Here is a 19,057-nt window from a genome sequence, read left to right as displayed (position 1 = left end):
GAGATCCGCTGTACAACATTGGGGGACATTAATCATGATATGTTGCGCACTTACATTTTTACAAACAGGGTAGATACATAGATATCATGTTGTGTTCTCATCACTATGAAAAAAAAAAAGGGCCAAAAATTCTTTCCTTCTAAGAGTTTTATTGTTTTAGCTCTTATATTTATGTCCAATCTGTTGTTAAGACTTATTCATTAAACTTACCACACTATGTGTCATGATGGATGTTAACTAAAATTGTGGTAATCATTGCATAATATTGACATATATTAAACCATTATGCTATACACCTAAAACGAATACAGTGTTACATATCAATTACATATCAACTTAAAAAATTAAACATCATTTCAGATAATGTATTTTTTTAGTTCAAAAATTTTCATTTGATTTTTACAGTTTTCATGTTTCTGCTGAGATTTTCTAATTATGTTCCCTTACTATGTTCATGATTCTTCATATCTTTGATCATGTTTATAACAACTGCTTTGAAGTTCTTGTGTGCTTATTCCAACATCTCCTTCATTTCTGTGTTTATGTCTATTAACTGATTTTTCCTTTGGCTATCGATAAATTTTCCTGCTTATTTGCATGTATGTCTACCAGTTTTTCATTGTGGATGCTATGTTGTTCAGTTTCTGGGTTTTCCATTGGAAGATAGAGTTTTATTTTGGCATTTGGTTAATTTACTTTTGTGGACCAGCTCAGTTTTACTCTTTGCTAGGATGGGTCTGGAGTTGTCTTTATTCTGCAGTTGCAATCACCCTTCCCTTAAGATATAACCTTTTGGGGCCAGTACTGAATGCCATGGGTGCTCAATGCCTTAAGCATTCTCCCCCTGGTTAGTTAGAACTTGAATAACTGCTAGCACTGTGTGACGCCCAGAATCCCATCCAGCTCACAGCTTTCTGGAGTTGTTCTCTGCCTGGCCTCAGGAAGGTTTGCCCTGCACATGTACAGCTTAGTATTCAGCCAAGGACTCAATGAGATGCTCACTGAGATTTCTGGAGCTTATTTTCTCTGCAGATCTCTCTTCCCTGGTATTTTGCCCTGCACATTCCAGCCAAATTTTCAACCCTGAACTTTGCACTCTTCTTCTAGACTTGCTCTGCTTTGTTTGGTTTCTGCCTCTCTGGAAGTGCCTCTGGTTAGAAGTCTAGGTTGATTGTTGGGATACCTAAGGTATTTACCCTGTCTCAGGGATCACAGTCCTGTGACCAGGCTGTTGTCCAACTTCTTTTTTTTAAAATATATTTTATTGATTTTTTTACAGAGAGGAAGGGAGAGAGATAGAGAGTTAGAAACATCGATGAGAGAGAAACATTGATCAGCTGCCTCCTGCACATCTCCCACGGGAGATGTGCCCGCAACCCAGGTACATGCCCTTGACCGGAATCGAACCTGGGACCCTTCAGTCCGCAGGCCGACGCTCTATCCACTGAGCCAAACCGGTTTCGGCTGTTGTCCAACTTCTTAAAAACAGTTTTCTAAAGTTTTGTCCAGTTTGTAGCTTTTTATGGTGATAAGTCCACTCTGGTACTAACTGCTATGTCTGCAAGCAGAGGTCCACATTGCCTTGTAATTTTTAAATCATATGTATGGAAATTGAGAATTATATACTCTGTGTTTCATAAAATGTAGAACAAAGAGGAACAGACATTCATATCATTCTTGTTTGAATCAACATTTATATAAAAGTTTTAATTTATTTTTGTCATTGAATAGAGGAATAGGTAGAGAAATGTGTTTGGTGAAATGCTTAGGAATAATACTGGAACACACACTTCCTTATTCTTCTATCTGATAAAGGATGATGGTAAAATAGCAGAGCCTTTTAAGATAGGAAAAACAATATTCTGAATACCTTGGGTTTGCAGCAAATCTATATGTTGTATAAATTATGTTGTAAATTCTCCCACTATTTTGTAAATCTAAATGTAGAAATAAAATCTTAACTAAATTCTAAATTAGAACTTTAATAGTTATATCAATTTGTTGACGATTTTTGTGACTTTTTCATGCTAAATTATAAAAGTTACATTTAATTTACTTCATTTTTCTCATACACCTTTAAACATACCTTAGTGAAAATTGTGATTAAAGAGCACATCTTGGACTAGGAAAATATATTTTTGGTTGTAGCAATTATTTTACCTGAATGAGAATAGTCTATAACTGGGTTCTCTGTCATTCCAGAATGCTGAAGCTTGGAACAATTTATCAACTTCCTATATCCGATTAAAACAAAAGTAAGTACCTCAGACAAATATGAAAAACTTTGCTTCCAAATAAATGAATGAGATTTTCTTCAACTGAATACTGAGGCATTGTGCCTTATAGCATTTGACTTCTAAATGTAGTTTATTTCTTGAAAACATTTAATGTGTAATAAAATAAGAAATATTATTTGAAATCTTTACTTGCTACTGAAGTTTTACATCCTAAACTTCCTTACATGAGAAAAGCAAGCATGCCTTCAGTTGGTCAATTCAATTGAAAGATTCTTATTGATTACTTGCTGTGTACTAGACATGATTGAGAAATGGAAATACGAACCAATGTCTTTAGGGAGTGTAGGTGTAAAAAAATAAAATATTATGCCATATTATTAAAAATTGATTAATAATGTAGGTAGTATGTGGTAAATATTAACTGAGAAATACAAAGAGGATTATAATGTAGTGGGTGGTATTTGTACAACATGTATTCTGTGCCAGACATCTCAGAAGAGAGAAGGTGTACAACCCGAGTTCAGAAACGCTCCTGAGAGAGTATTGGAACCAAGCTAAACTTTGAAGAATGAGTAAAGGGCTCAGAGGAAAGCCATTTGGCCAGGGGGAATTGGATCCTATGCAGAGTAACAGGAGTGAAAGCTATGCCGGAGGAGAGAGGAAGAGAGAATCAGCTATGGGCTCCAGAATAAGGTTGAAAAGGTCATTTGGGGTCAGGTTGCAGTATGCTCTGATGATCTGACTAACAAGTTAAGATTATTCTGTTGGAAATTGGATGCCAAGATTTCAGTGGGGTAATTTCATGAAGAAGGAGCTTTTTGGGAAGATTTATCTGGTGGCAGTGTATGAGACTGGCTAGAGAGGAGACTGCGGGCTGGGAAACCAGTTAGGAGACAGCTGTTGTAACAATCCAGGCAGGAGATAACTAGGCTGGAAAAAGAAGGGGCAGGTGCCAGTTTATAAAGGGGACAACCAGATGGGCTTGTTGATTGGCGACAGAGAGCCCAGGAAAGGACAGAGACCAGGATTGCTGTTACCTGAGCTGCAATGAATGAATTAAAGGATGGATATATTTCTATTTTCATTTGGCCTTATTTTCAAACTTAATTTGGAGTCACAAGGTATTTCTAATGATATCATTAAGTCCACATTGCATTGAGATCATGAAATGCTTCCGCTGCTCTTGGATGACAGTCTACAAAAATAAAGGATTGTTTGTTCTACTATTCTCTTCAGAAAATAATATTATGTTCTTGATTGCAACTGATTGTGTTAAAACTCACCAGAGACCCTTTTGACTGAAAGCGAGGGTCGAGGGAAATCCCCGCCATAGTTGTAGAATGATCTCAGTGGGTTTTCCTAGTAACCCTGATAATTTAGCATGAGGATTTCTTAGGAGTTTTTAGACATTGTTTCTCAACTTCTTTTTGATGCTTTCTTGTCTGCATGCAGCTCCATGAATAGGTTTTGGTGTAAAAGTGGGATTTTAAGTTCAGAGGTAAATCATTCCTTCATTCTTAGCTTTTTATTCTTTTCTTTCTTTGCTGCTACTGCAGACAAGAGTAATTTTTGACTCAGGGGTAAATTATTACTGTTCTCTCAAAAGAATCCTATCCATGCCGTACAGTGACTCTTCAAGCTACTTGTCTATCCCTTTGCCATCGCAAGGTTCTTCATTAAAGTTCTTTTCTCTGTGTCATCCGATTCCTCTCGACATTAGGTCCCTTCCAGTCCCTTGGGAAATCTTTCCGTCTTCCTATACAACTTTCATCCTGCAGTATTCCTACCATGTGGCTTTGATAAGTGAATCCTGAACTGAAGTTCCTTCTAAAAAAGCCATATTTACCAAAAAAGAATTTCATTGCAAAAATTCTGAGGCCAGGAAATTACTGATAACATGGGCACACTTCTTTCCAATTCTTGTTTTATTTCTACCTGTTTTTTGTTTGTTTGTTTTTAATTTCATGCTTCTTTTAAAATTTTAAAAAATTTAGGGAAATTTGAGGTGGTTTGGGCCTCTAATTCTATTTATTACATGAATAATTAAGGACTGACAGTCCTCATCTATACTTTTTACACTTACCTAGTAGCTATGGTTTATTTAGCTGTGGTTATTCATATTGTTCTCTTTCAACTTGGACCTTCAATAGAGTGAAAGCTTTTAGAACTTTGCAAGAAGCCCTCAAGTGCAACTATGAACACTGGCAGATCTGGGAAAACTACATTCTCACTAGCGTTGATGTTGGGGAATTTTCAGAAGCCATTAAAGCTTATCACCGGCTCTTGGACTTAAGAGACAAATACAAAGATGTTCAGGTAGGATATTAATATTTTGTTATATTGGTTTTTGATTAAAGGATATAAATTGTTTCCTTGATTATAAATAGGAAAATTTTCAGTTTACACCAGGCCCTGTTAATAGCTCTTTTTAGAAGTATCATAGGATGCTGGTGGCAGTGTTTACTCCTCTGCAGGAATGGGCAGGATCACTTCATAGTGGGTAAGTAATCATTGAGGGAAAGTCTTGATGGCTAGTGATGGGCTCAGTCATATTTAGCTTCATTGCATATTTCTGTCATCAACTTTATGACAACTAGTCAGTGACGATTGATAGATTGTCTGGAATATTTTTATCTTGGCTAAAATAATTTAACTTAATTTGACTCTAAGTTCAGCAACAGGTGTCTTTCAAAAAAAAACCTCTGATATTCTTATGTTTGACACTACCTGACCCCATTCTATTTTAATTTGCTTTAAAATTCTTGTTGTCTATTCTTTTTCTACTTCTTTATAGATGTGATTATTGTTGTGTTAATTTGTGTGTGTGTGTAAACTCACACTCATTTTAATACAGACATAGGGTAAATTAGCTACGGATTATTCTTTTCCCCCCACTATTTGTAATGACTTTTTTCTCTGTCTTAATTTTGACTGATGCATAAATTAGTATAGCTCAGAAATGCTTTTCTATAATAGTTCATATCTAGATTATACATATTTTTATTAATCTATCATAAAACTAATTATAAGTAACTGCATAATTAGTTCCTGTTCAGTTTTTCAGTTTTCTGCTATTGTAAATAATGCCATGAATATCATTGTAGTCCTTGTATTTATTTATGCTTCTTTCCTCAGGGTAATTCTAATGTCGATTTGTTCTTTCCATCCTCCTTTCCACCCTCTTCTTCCTCCTTTGATAACTTGGCACTTGGGGAAAAGAATTGAAATATTGCATTATTATACCCCATTTGCTCTTTATAAATGGAAGGGAAGGGGATTAACATATATTGAGTGCTTACTGTGTCCTAGAACTTACATGGGTAACCTTTTAGAACATACAGTATTTGAGGAGGATACTGAATATTCCTCATTTTGCAGTAGATGACTGGTGACCCAGGGAGATTCTACTGCTTGACCAGTCACATAGCTGGCACCACGCTTAGGCAGGCCCGTTTTCTCCTTGTGTTGACTTAAAGTCTGTGGGAAGATTTATGTTAAAAAGCACATTTCCCCATCATATTAATGTGCATGTGAACTATAGCTAACAGAGTCTTTTTTTCAAATTGGTGTCAGATTTATATGTAATAAAATGCACAGATCTTAATTGTACATTTGCTGTGTTTTGACCAGGACATACTCTTATGCAACCACTCCCCAAAACAGATAGGAACATTGTCATCACAGAAGTTCTCACATGCCCCTTCCAGTCACTGAGCCCCCGCCCTCCCCTCAGCCACCACAGTTTCTGACTTCTGTCACCACAGTTCAACTTTGCTCTTTCTTGAATGTCATATAAATAGAATCTTGAGTGTCATATAAATACATATGTTATGTCTTCTGTATAGATGTTCTTGGTGTGGCTTTGTCTTTGGGGAAGGAGGGAGGTAGTGTAGACGTGGGTGGGGCAGGTTGCCAACAAACTGAAGTCCTGAAACAAGTGGTGGCTGAGCATTACCTGAAAGAAAAGGGGACGAGGAGCATGTTGACACAAATACTCTGTAGAATAGGATGGTCTCCATTTACCTGGCGCCGTGTCTGAGGCTCAGCAGGGGGAACAGTCAGGCCGATGTCTCACAGCTAACAGGTAGGAAAGCCGAGCCTCCGAGTCTGGCGTCAGGTCTGTTTACCCTAAAGCTTGTGTGTGTCTTCTCCACACGCTACGATTTTTTTTTCCCCCGAAGAAGTGAAAAAGAAAGTGTTTAACTGCCTATTGCACTCTGGTAGCCAAGGTGTGGGGGAGCAGGGGTCAGGGTTATCAGACCAGGAAACAGAGCCAGTTCTTTGGAGAAATCCAAGTGGAGCAGGGGGTTAGCCAAGCCGGGGAGGCGGGAAATGGCTCTGTGCCTGGCCTCGAGCCCTTCTAGATGCTTTTGTAACTGTACCTAAGGCAACCGATTCCTTCTTGCTTTGAAGGCCTCCAGGATTCTAAGGCCAACACCTTGTGCTTTCGGCCAAGATTTTGGTGAGACTTGGCCAAGGACTTCAAGGTTTGTGCTGGAGATAGTTACACTTCTTTTAGTGGAGACTCTTCAGCATTATATGAGAATTGCTTCTCCGTGTGAGAAAATGTCAGCTCTCTTCAGGGGCTGGTGGTGGTTCCCTGCCTTATTGTCTGCTAGCTGCATCCTCCAAGCTTGGGCTGTAAAGGAGGTGAGAATTAGGCTTAGGACAGAGAATGAAACAAAAGTTCTCTATCACTGAAATGAATTAGAGGTGCAGGTGAGGGACGCAGAAGTCATTATGGGGCATGAGTCATGTGACAGAGTACAGGGCTGTTTATACTGATGACAATGAAATCCCTCTAAGAATCCAGATTAAAGAAATATACTTAGAGTATTTTATGATATGCCAAATGAATTTCAAATGGACTAAATATATGCTAAATATGTTTCATCTCAGAAAAATTAGAAATAGAAGTGGATACTAACCAAATTTTCTAAACTTCGAAACAACAAAAAAAGAAAGCTTAAAGGAATTTTTATGACTTCATTAAAAAATATGTGACAAAAATATTTGTAACCAAGAGGAAGATAAAAGCCTAAGAATATCCTTGTTATATAAAGAGTTAACATCTGCTACAGGAATGAAATGTTAAATGGGATAGAAAAAAGGATTCAGGAACAGACTCAAGTAAGTGTGAGAATTTAGTTATAATAAGGATGGCATTTAAATCTGTGGGATAAAAGTGGAGTATTCAGTATGTATTGGAATAGTTGGCCAAGTATTTGGGACCAAAAATGGAAGCTCCGCGTCACTCCTTAAACCAAAGTAAACACAAATGGATTAAATATTTAAATTGAAATGCCTCGAGAAGCAGGATGATGTTGTAGGCAAGAGCATAGATTCTGGGGTTAGACAGCCTGGGCTTTTTGCCTCCCTCTGCCAGTCATGAGCTATATGACCTTGGGCCAGTTACCGCAACTACTTTGTTCTTTAATTTCATAAAATGGGGATGATGATAGTACTTGCCTCACAGGGTTGTTGTGAGGATTATATGACATAATGTATGTAAAGGGCTTGGTATAGTGCCTGGCACAAGTGTTATTTAAACGTTGCTATGCTGTCATCATCGTCATTATCATCATTAATGAAAAAGTAAAATCATAAAAGCACTGAAAGAAAGTATGGTAAATATTTTTTTAAGCTTAGGGGTGGAGGAAACATTTTTAATCATGACACAATGCCATACTTCATTAAGGAGAGATTTGATATTTAAAATCTCTGCACATAAGGAAATAATGACTGACCAGTGAGTGGGGTGCTGGAGGTCACAGTCTTCCTAGGGGCAGGCTGTGATGTGACAGCCATTCATGTAGAGCTTCCTGCACTGAAACTGGAAGGTGATTAATAGAAGCCGGGTAAGTGACCTGGTGAGAGTTTATTTCAGTGTTTTCAATTTTGTCTTGTCCTTTCTACTTAGTTTCCTAGGGCTGCTGTAACAAATTACCACAAACTTGGTGTCTTCATACAACAGATATTTATTCTCTCCATTCAGTTCTGAAGGCTAGAATCCAAAATCAAGATGCTGAATGTGTCATTGCTCCCTCTGAAGGGTTCTCCCAGCGTCCGGTGGTTTCTGGCATTTCTTGGCTTATGGCGGCATCACTCTGTCTCTGCCTCCCTCTTCACCCACTTCTTCACCTCCTCCTCTGTGTCTCTGTGTGTCCTCCTTTATAAAAATACTAGTCATTGGCTTTAGGGCCCACCTAATCTAGTATGGCTTCAACCTGTCTAATTATTTGCAAAGACCCTATTTCCAAATAAAGTCACAGTCTGGGGTTCGGTATGGACAGGAATTTGGAGGACACTATTCTACTCACCACAACCACCATGCTCCTTTTTAGGGAGAATGCAGTCCCCCCTCTTTCCATTGTCCCCTCATGTAGCCTACAGTGAGGGGAGAAGATGTTGGACCAACAGTGAGATCCCAGAAAAAATCAAGTATTTTACTAATTTAGTGTGCTTCTTTTGTACATGTTAATTATTATTTTAATAGGCCATCACTTTCAAACCATGTTCATTCTTGAAATGTTTACAGAATGAGTATTTAAAATAAGTGGTGCATATTCACACATTTTCTTCTGTATTGTTACTTTCAGATTTAACTACACACGTGAGATTGTAATGTGAATTTATAGGCAGAGATAATGTTCCTTGTCCAAACAAAGAAAAAGCACAAGTGAATGTTCTCCTGTGGAGTTTTATCACTGTGTATAATTAGGACCATAAGCCTGAGCTCACCTTCCGAAGTGTTCACGGTCCGGAGGAGCCTAATACCTCAGCCACATCTCATGGCTGGATCAGAACGCATGAGCAAGATGACACACTGCTTGCATGTCTGTTAGCCACACTTTCTGAAAGAGGTGTGTTCATTCAGCCCTTCTTTCAGGCACAGGGATTTAATGAGGCTGTGCTGTGGGCCAGGCTCTGTGTTAGACCCTGTGATATAAGCTGATGAAACATGGCCCTCTTCCTGAAGTACAAAGTAAGAATAGAGATGTGGGCAGCTTCTCTTGGAACCTGGCTACGCACAGTGGGGTCTGCAGACCATGAGCATCAGCATCAACATCACCTCCGGGCTTGTTAGAAATGCAGAATCTCAGTCCCAGATGGATCGCCATCTCCATCCAGGATGGGTATCTGTCAAGCTCCTGGGTGATGCCAGTGCTGTTGGCCCATGGGCAAGGTCAAGCTGATGCTTTAGTGGATCCCCCATTACAGCAGTTGATGATTGAAGAGGCACTTTCTATGCTTCTAGGAAGCTGTCTTGAGACACATTGTCTAATATAGATATGACAGATACGTAACCTGCTCTGGGGCTCAGACCATCTGTCTGCACTCAAAGCATCTGGTATAGAATGTGTAAACAAATGAAAGCCAGATAGCCAAGAAGTGGACAGGTGGTGAGCGGACCTGGGTAGTTAGAAGGACAAGAGATACTTTCTGGGTACCCCGCATGCCTAATGCAGGTGCATTAGCAGTTAATCGTTCAGCACTTAGGAAGAGCCAGGACCTGGTTGAGGAAGAGATGTGGGATCTGTGTGTTTCACTGTTGGGTAGAGGGAGTGTGAGACGTTGACAGGACATGCTGGAAGGTATGAGGCCCACCATCATGGAGCTCTGGAGAGGAGTTGGGCTGGAGCTGTGCCGATACTGTCAGAGTAGACTTGGTAAAATATGTGAAGCTACAGGTGTGGGTCAGGTCATTTGGAGAGCACTCAGGATGAGGAGAAAAGAGCACTGAGCACAGTGCCCTGGGAAAGAAGAGCCCTCTGGCAGGCCTGAAAAGGGACACCAGGGTGGTAGTCAGCATGTTGTTTTGCAGAGTGACTCAGGATGGCTTGACTTTTACTTTATTTTTTAAAATTGTAAGGATGAGCCCAGCCAGTGTGGCTCGGTTGATTGAGCATTGTTCCATGCACCAGGAGGTCGCAGGTTCGATTTCCAGTCAGGGCACATGGCCGGATTGTGGGCTTGATCCCCAGGAGGGGGCGTGCACAAGGCAGCTGATTGATGTTTCTCTCTCATCAATGTTTCTCTCTCTCCCTTTCCCTTCCTCTCCCTGAAATCAATAAAAACGTATTTTAAAGAGGAACGTGTAAGGATGATCTTCTAATCAAGAGGTTTGTCGTTGTTGTTGATGAAGGTGATGGTTGCCTTCGTTTTTTATTGTTTGGTTGTTTCTAGCTTACCAGTTTCTTCTGTGCACATTTTTAAGGTCCTTAGAATCCTAGTGAGGGCCGTGATTAATGGGATGACTGATCGCAGCGGAGATGTCGCAACCGGCCTCAAAGGAAAGCTGCAGGAATTGTTTGGCAGAGTAACTTCAAGAGTGACAAATGACGGGGAAATCTGGAGGCTGTACGCCCAAGTATATGGGGATGGGCAGAGCGAGAAGCCTGAAGACAACGAAAAGGTGAGTCCTTCACGCCTGGCTCTTGTTTGGAGATATGTCTAGTGGATCTGCTTTTTTCATGGTTGGAGAAAATGTTTAATGATTTGTAAGATAAGATTAATACGCTCCAGTTTTGATTCAGTCTTTAGCATAAGCACTTTGAATTGTGGGCAGGTTAAGACTTGTAAGCATTCATCTTTTCTCTGTCCATGAATTTTTCTTATATAAATGTTCTCTGTTTCCTGCCAAAGGGTCTCTCTAAGCAGCTTCCCTACCTACCAGAGCTGTGGCAAACAGCTGGCTCATCATGTCCTCTGTACCCTTGCTGCAGGCTCATTGCTAAGGACTAAGGTAGATTGGGTACAAGGACAAAAGGGTGTTTAAATCTGCGATGGGGACTGTGAAAGGGAAAAAAGAGGAGGAATAGATAAGAATATGTGTTGGAGAAGAGCTTGGTGGAGGTTGCCCTGCTGTCTCACGGGCACCACTTACACTCCAGTTGTGCCTTTGGCCTCCTATCTTAGACCTTGCAGGGACCTCCAGAGTTTCCAAGTTTGGAACAATTGTGTTCTTCTCAAACAGCCACAACAAATCAAATGCGGTCCCACGTGAGTTTGGAATTAGCCACAGCACAGCTCATCTGTGGGATCCATAGCCACTCTCTCCTCCCTCGGCCTACACAGCCAGCTTCTCCCAGTGCCTGTCACCTGGAGAACACATACTCACACGTTCGCACCCACTTCTGCTGTCTGTCCTTCCCAGTCTCCTTGAATTCCCTGCTCCCTTGTCTATATGGAATTAAGGTTACTCTGAATTCTCTCATCTGTGACTTCTCCCTCAAGAATCAGGTTGTGAAAGAAGTGTCTTAAACTCTTGTGAGTTTTTTGTTTTGTTTTTTTACATGTCACTATTTTTATTGTTTGCTGCATGACTGACCTGTGAACTCAGAGTACCAGGATTTTGGTAGAAGTGTCAACTGAGGACTAGCTAGATCAGAGAGAACCCAAATTGAATATTTATCTCAAAGATTTAAAAAGACAACAAATTGTTTAAGTTAAATTAATGAAATATGTCAATGAATAAGAAATATGTAATTTTTCTAGAGTTTTTCTTTCAGTATAAAGATACATATCATGCACATTTGCACACATACATATATGGATGTACCAATATTAATATTAATTACCAAATACTAATTATTAAATACTATTACTAAGCTTATGCTGATTTTAAATTCCAGTTATAACTTTCAACTTAATGGGTCAAATTATGTGAATTCCTACATCCTCTCTGTCTCCCCTCTTTTAGTGTTTTTTTTTTTTAAATTTTCTTTAGTGATTAGGGTATTACATATGTGTTTTTATCGTCCCCCCAACCCCCTGCTTCTTGTGAGTTTTCACACCTCTCAATAATTCTGTAGTTTCACCAAGTTCACACCTCCTTCTCTTAGCTGGTCTCTTAAGCTAATGGCTACGAATGCTAAGGAAGTGTGTATACTCTTTGTAGACCTCCAAATTGGGCATTTGTAAATTTCTGTTTGAAGGGAAGTGTCTTGGTCCAGTGTCATGTGATGTCTTTTCATGCTGATTGCTGTTGGATGAGCATCTGTGCCCCTTCTTTGATGAGAGTGAGGGAGACTGTGCTGTGTCCCACAGGTGCTGGTTTTCAAGTTGCAGTTAGTTTCGTGTGACTTCCAGGGAATAGTTTGAAATGTGAATTCTGTTTGTTATTCTGAATTGTTGTTCTTTTTTCCTCAGGCGTTCAACTATCTCTCTAAGGCCTACAAGTGTGACACACAGTCCAGTGGCTGGGAGAAAGATATTGCATCATTTAAGGAACTGGTTCGGAGAGCCTTAGAACTTGCACATGGTATTGATGTAACGTTTGCCATCCATGGCATATTAGAATGTATTTTTACTGATAAGAGAAAGTAGTAGTCAAGAGTAAAGTGTCACTACAAATAGTTTCAAATTGTATTGAAATTGTTGTATTCAGCAAACATTTATAGACCAACTACTATGTAGTAGGTACTTGCGAGCAACAAGAAGACAGGATAGAGGCTTAAATTCCATTTGAATAAGTGACTGGTATTAGAAACTTTAGAGAGATGAAAAACCCTTACAATGGTAGTTAACCTTCAGGTCATAGTCTATTTGCATTGATATATAGTATTAAGGATATCTGTTAACCTTTCCTGACTCATACATAGTCTTCCTTTATAGATGAAAATATTTATTCATAAAATATATAGATTTCTGGAACTCAGAGCACTATACAAAGAGCTGTTGCATATATAAAAGAAATAAAAAGTATAACCAAATAGCCTTGAGAAATGTAATGGGTGATATTTGAGGGGAGAAGTAACCTTATATGTAAAGTTGTATACCTATGTGGTAAATATATTCCAGATAAAGGCTGTTTTTAATTATTTGCATTAGTAATTTGGTGATGCATTTTTATATTTATACTAGTAGCCCAGTGCACAGATTCGTGCACATTGAAAAGAAATTAATTAGAAAAAAAACAATAAAAACATGATATAAAAACATTGACAAAAACAATGACTGATAGATTAAACTTATTCTAATATCTCTCTGTATACCACATTAAGAGTAAAAACACTTTCAGAGTGCTTGACTAATTTCCCTTATGTTGAAGTATTTACAACTTTAACTTTAACGTCACACACTCTTCGAACTTGAGAGAAAGCAACATATAACTGACCATGTCCGAAAACGGGCTCAGGTAGGAATATTCCTACTCTGTCTAGAGTTTGTCCTTGTGATTCATTAACAGTCATTGCAAATGCTGGCATCATGGGAAACTGTCTTTGAATCGATTTAAATGGGAAGCCAATGTCAGATGCTGATTGTTGGTTTTCAGACATACCAGTATTCTGTTGCTGCTACCACTTTCTTTCAGCTTCTGAATGTCAACAAAAACAACCAAATTCACGATTGATAATGACAGATCTTAACATGCGTGTACGATTGGCGCCAATGAGAGCTTTATATGCGCGAGTCAGCATTTATTTTTAAATTGCCAGTGTGCATCATATGTACTGGCCGGTCGGGCGGACGGACATATGGTCGGTCACTTAGCCTTTTATAGATATAGATTTGATTATGAGTCTTTGATGCCCTGGGATTACAGTTCAAACCACAATGTTAAGAACTGAATCACGCCGAAACCGGTTTGGCTCAGTGGATAGAGCGTCGGCTTGCGGACTGAAAGGTCCCAGGTTCGATTCCGGTCAGGGGCATGTACCTGGGTTGCGGGCACATCCCCAGTGGGAGATGTGCAGGAGGCAGCTGATCGATGTTTCTCTCTCATCGATGTTTCTAACTCTCTATCTCTCTCCCTTCCTCTCTGTAAAAAAATCAATAAAATATATTAAAAAAAAAAAAAGAACTGAATCACAAGGACTGTGAACTCATCCTGAAGTCCTCTAAATTCTTCTGCAACTGATAGTTACAGCAAATGGGGAGCTGTGGTTCCATCCCAAGTGCAGGCACATCGGTTGTTGATATCAGTTCTCCCGGACGGGGGTGTAAACCCTGAGTGTGAAATCGCAGTAGGAACCGAGCTGTGAATCTCTCTCATGTCACTCCCTTGGGCTCGTATCATCAGCAGTGAGCCCTTGGGGAAGCCACACTGAGAGTATCATGTCTCTGGGGTGTGTGTGTGTGTGTGTGTGTGTGTGTGTGTGTGTGTGTGTCTGTTTCAGGGGGTCTCTTCCCAATGATCTGCAATTCACCAAAATTTACCTATTTTTCTCAAAATTCTCTTTTTACCAATAAGTTATCCTTCTCAAAGAAAGACAAAGGGGGGGATTATGCACATAATTATTATCCTTTTGCCAAATTAAAAACTTTCCATGAGAAATATTTCTCAAATCTGTCACTTTAAACTCTTAAGTAATTGTGAGGGTTTTTTGTTTTTGTTTTTTACCTGTGAATGATCAGCAGCAATTTTTATGGATGTTTCCCTGTGTTTTTCTTCCAGTGGCTGTGAAATGCAGTGAAAGCAAATCCAGTCCCCAAGAGGCTGTGCAGGTGCTTTCTTCAGCTCGGCTCAACTTACGGGGCCTGTCTTCTAAAGCAAAGGTGAGGTGGACGTGGGTTAACTCGGCTGTCCTACAGAGAAGGCTGCAGTATCAACCCGTGCTCTTAAATCTTCCTTTACATCAGGGCTAATTTTAGGCCCCCATTACATTTTTTATATTAGTTCCTAGGTAGTTAGTTACTTGTACTGATGAGGATTTTATTGGCCCAATGGCTAGACCACCCTAAGTGTGGCTTAGTTAGGGCTCTTAGAAATTAATACTTACAGTCCAGCTCTTAATGCTTTCTGTAAATTAAATCCCCTTAATGCTTCCTCTACATTAAATTAAAACAATGCTCTTCTTTTATTATCACTTTTCCCAAAGTGTGGCATATATGCCACTGGTAGTACTTGAGTAGCCTTAGGATTTTAATATATATTTATTTCAATGCATATTAGAAAAAGTATAACTGGCTTACACATCAGACTTACAGTTTCACGAAGATTATTTAGCCCAGCGGTCCTCAAACTAAGGCCTGCGGGCCACATGCAAATACAAATATTGTATTTGTTCCCATTTTGTTTTTTTACTTCAAAATAAGATATGTGCAGTGTGCATAGGAATTTGTTCATAGTTTTTTTTTTTAACTATAGTCCGGCCCTCCAACGGTCTGAGGGACAGTGAACTGGCCCCGTTTAAAAAGTTTGAAGACCCCTGATTTAGCCTATTTCTCATTTACAGTAATGCTACTAGTAAAATGTTTCCTTTGAAAAAGACTTACTATGTGAAAATTGATTTAGAGAAAAAATAGTAAGTAGGTTGTATGTGGATTTGACAAACATTGTTAAGGTAGAGAAGTGACTCAGGTTTGGCAACCTGTGGGCAGTGCTGGAGGAGGTGAGGAGCCTGCCAATCACGAGCTCCTGGCCCAGCAGGCACTAGAAGGGCAGCTGTGGAACCGGTGGACGTGCTGACGCACATAGGCTGCAGTGTGCTTGCCCAAGGCAGTTCCTTTTACAGGAGGGGGTGCATTCATCTTTATTTTATTTTTGCTGGGTCTTTTGTTATTACCAAATCTTGATCATCTTTGTGACCTCTCAGTCCTAAACTGTAATTAATTTTCAAGTAATTAGCCTAAAGGATCTGATTTATATGAATGTGAATTAAAATATATTTTTTGTTTGTGTACACAGTGAATAGGGTTGTTTTGTTTGGATGAACAATATCCCTTCATCCAAAAACCATCCTGTGACACTGAACTTACTAATCATATTCACGCAGCCATTATGAAGGGCAGCACTCATTTGAATTTACAAGTTCAGGCCCGTTGTGCTTCTTCCATTCATCCCTTAACTGTTGCAGCTTATACTTTTCCAGGGTGGTGAGCAGCACAAACACTGCCCTTGCTGCTATAATGTTGCCGTAGTATTATGCAAAGGAGTTTTAGTTCTGTACTCTGTCTATATTATTTTAAAGAGGATTTTCATTGTTTTGATAGTTCTGCTTTGTTCTTTATGCTGCAGCAACTTTTTACAGATGTGGCCAGTGGAGAAATTTCCGGGGATTTAGCTGAAGAAATAGCAGCTATGGACACCCTAGTACTAGACCTCCAAGACCTAAGCAACCAGTTTCGAAATCGGTACTGACTATCCTGGGAGTGGTTCTGGAAAAGGTGCTTTCGCCTTTGGGATGTTCTCTTACACCTGCGGATCTGAGACTGATTTTTACATAAAGTTCTCTTTTGTGGCTAACATTCTTGTTTTGTGATTATTCCAATATTTGAATTTCCTGAAGTACATTAAGTGAAAAGTCTCCTATTTTCCTTAGCTTAGTTGAATTCAGTATTTTTTATTATTCTTGAGGTATTTCAGCAGAAAGCAAAAAAATTATAATTTTCTTTTTTAACATAGGGCTTACTCTCAGCCTAAAATGAATTAGATCATTCTTTGGAAAAACTTGGTCTAAACAGGAAAAAAAATCACACACTACAAGTTTGTGGAATCATTAGATTGTCTGCTTTATTATCCAAAAGTGATAGAAGAGTCGATTTGGTGATGGAAACCTTTACACTTTTTGAGATTTTGTATGTGTGTCAGAAAAATTTATGTTTGGCTGAATTAGAAATGTGGGCATGGTTTAACTTCTCAATCCAGAAAACGCAAGAAAAAAATGACATAAGTCAACTTTTGTCTCAATCATTAGCCACTAGTAACCAGGCTGACCCTCCTTGGGTATACCGCCAGCCCTGAAGACGGTTGTTTAGTAAGGGTATTATGAGTGAAGACAGCTATAAACGGTGCCATGTTACAAAAATGCCAAAGTAAAATGCTTTCTTAGGAATGTCTATGGAAACAAGTATTGAAGGCAGCAGCTGAGCTTAATAATCTTACTAGAAAAGTCATAGTGAGGACTTCTAAGTCCTGGCTCGGGTTGTTGAATTCTGGGTACCATCATAAGTCATTTGACCCTTGCTTTTTTCTATGTTCTTTTTTATAAAATGTGAATAATTTCTATTCTTTGCATCTTTGTGAGTTTCGGCTGCCTTTGGGCATTTAAAAAAATCCATAATCCATAAATATAAGTATCCTGAACATTAAAAAAACAGTCTTTAAAAACTTTCATCAGCCAGTGTTGGTTGTGTTTACTAGTGCCTCCGTTCCTTCACCATCTGCTTCTCTTTTCTATTCTCATACTAGCCTAAAAAAAGGTCAACGTTTGTCCCAATGCTGTTTCTCTTACAGGAGACATAATAGTTATGAGAAAGGCCAAGAAAATAGGTAGTAGCATGAGTTATCATTACATGTTGACTCAGTCTTTTATGGAAGCCATTGGGGAATAGGTGGGTAAGTGGATGGATGGATGGAGCAAAGTTTTAAGGTGAACTCTTTATCAGTACCTAGTTGGGAACCCCAATAGAAAACAGATAAATACTAAAAAGTGCAAGTTCAGGAAACAGGTGATTGAAGAGGAGCTCCCAGGTATTAATTTTTAGCTCTCAGTTTATGTACCTTTGGGTTCTAGGTAGAAAGTCATCTGTGAGTATGAGTTATCACAAACCAAGTCACAAAAGGTTGTCCTCTTCCAGATTCTAGGCTGGACCAACGTCTCCAGGATGCCGACAGCCATGTACCCTCTTTTATCTCAAAATGATCTCACAAAGGAGAGACCGATTAGATGTCTTCTTTTTAACACATAAACTTATTAGTTACCTTTAATAATCTTATGTGAATGGTTAACAAAATGGAGGAAAATGTGGGGAGGTATTATGGTAAAGTAGGAGAAGCTTTGGTTTTTATCAAAACCTTGTCTCTACCACCTCATAAAACTTGGCACTCAGGTGCTTGATTTCTTCGTCTGTAGAGTGAGTGTGGTGGTAATAGTACCTTCCCTCAGGTTCTGAGTGTCTCTTACAGCACTTCACCCACGGTCCAGTCAGTAACTCCATGTCTGTGTGCACAGCTCTGTTTCACTTACTGTAGGGTCTGTGCTGCTTCATGTTGCCATATTATGATTTAAATATATGCCATTTCCAAATGCCTTATTTTTTATATGTTTCAACTTTTGTTTTCTAGTAGTAATACTTTTGTTTTCAAAATTACCTTTTTGCTTTGTCAACTAAGACATAGATGTGATTCTCTAGCCTTTTTTTTTCAGAGAGAAAGGGAGAGGGCAAGAGAGATAGAAACATCAATGATGAGAGAGAATCATTGATTGGCTGCCTCTTGAACACCCCTCACTGGGGATTGAGCCAGCAACCCAGGCATACGCCCTTGACTGGAATAGAACCTGGGACTCTTAAGTCCACAGGCTAATGCTCTATCCACTGAACCAAACCAGTTAGGGCTGATTCTCTAGTCTTTATGGTATTTCTAGCATGAATAATAATGCTAATAGCAGATGGCCAAGAGGCATATGAAAAAATCAAAGTCACTGACCATCAGAGAGATGCAAATTAAAACAACAATGAGGTATCCCTTCACACTTGTCAGAATGGCTACCATCAACAATTCAACAAATGACGAGTCTGGAAGGATATGGAGAAAAGGGAATCCTAGTACATTGCTGGTGGGAATGTAGACTAGTGCAGCCATTGTGGAAAACAGTATGTAGTTTCCTCAAAAAATTAAATATGGAACTTCCATTTGACCCAGTGATCCCTCTTTAGGGATATAGCCTAAGAAAGCTGAAATACCAATCAGAAAGAATGTATGCACCACTATGTTCATAGCAGCACAATTTACAATAGGTAAGATCTGGAAACAGCTCATCAGTAGATGAGCGGATAAAAAAGCTGTGGTACATTTATACCATAGAATACTATGCAGCAGTAAAAAAGAAGAATCTCTTACCCTTTGAGACAGTGTGGAGGGACCTGGACAG

At 39.2% G+C, this 19,057-nt stretch overlaps 1 protein-coding gene across 1 annotated transcript in view; it reads left to right on the top strand.

Moving 5' to 3' along the window:
- TTC27 (tetratricopeptide repeat domain 27) overlaps positions 1 to 16,430 on the top strand; it is a 91,941-nt gene extending 75,511 nt beyond the window's left edge. Inside the window, exons 15-20 of the mRNA XM_015566419.1 lie at positions 2,203 to 2,255; positions 4,388 to 4,553; positions 10,456 to 10,653; positions 12,390 to 12,501; positions 14,638 to 14,738; positions 16,201 to 16,430. Coding sequence (XP_015421905.1) covers positions 2,203 to 2,255; positions 4,388 to 4,553; positions 10,456 to 10,653; positions 12,390 to 12,501; positions 14,638 to 14,738; positions 16,201 to 16,323 — 753 coding nt within the window. The 3' untranslated portion in view covers positions 16,324 to 16,430. The remainder of the gene's footprint in view (positions 1 to 2,202; positions 2,256 to 4,387; positions 4,554 to 10,455; positions 10,654 to 12,389; positions 12,502 to 14,637; positions 14,739 to 16,200) is intronic.
- The last annotated feature ends 2,627 nt before the right edge of the window (positions 16,431 to 19,057 follow it).

Source organism: Myotis davidii, unplaced genomic scaffold, assembly GCF_000327345.1.
Source record: "Myotis davidii unplaced genomic scaffold, ASM32734v1 scaffold238, whole genome shotgun sequence".
Taxonomy (NCBI): Eukaryota; Metazoa; Chordata; class Mammalia; order Chiroptera; family Vespertilionidae; genus Myotis; species Myotis davidii.
This window is presented reverse-complemented; position numbering and strand designations above follow the sequence as displayed.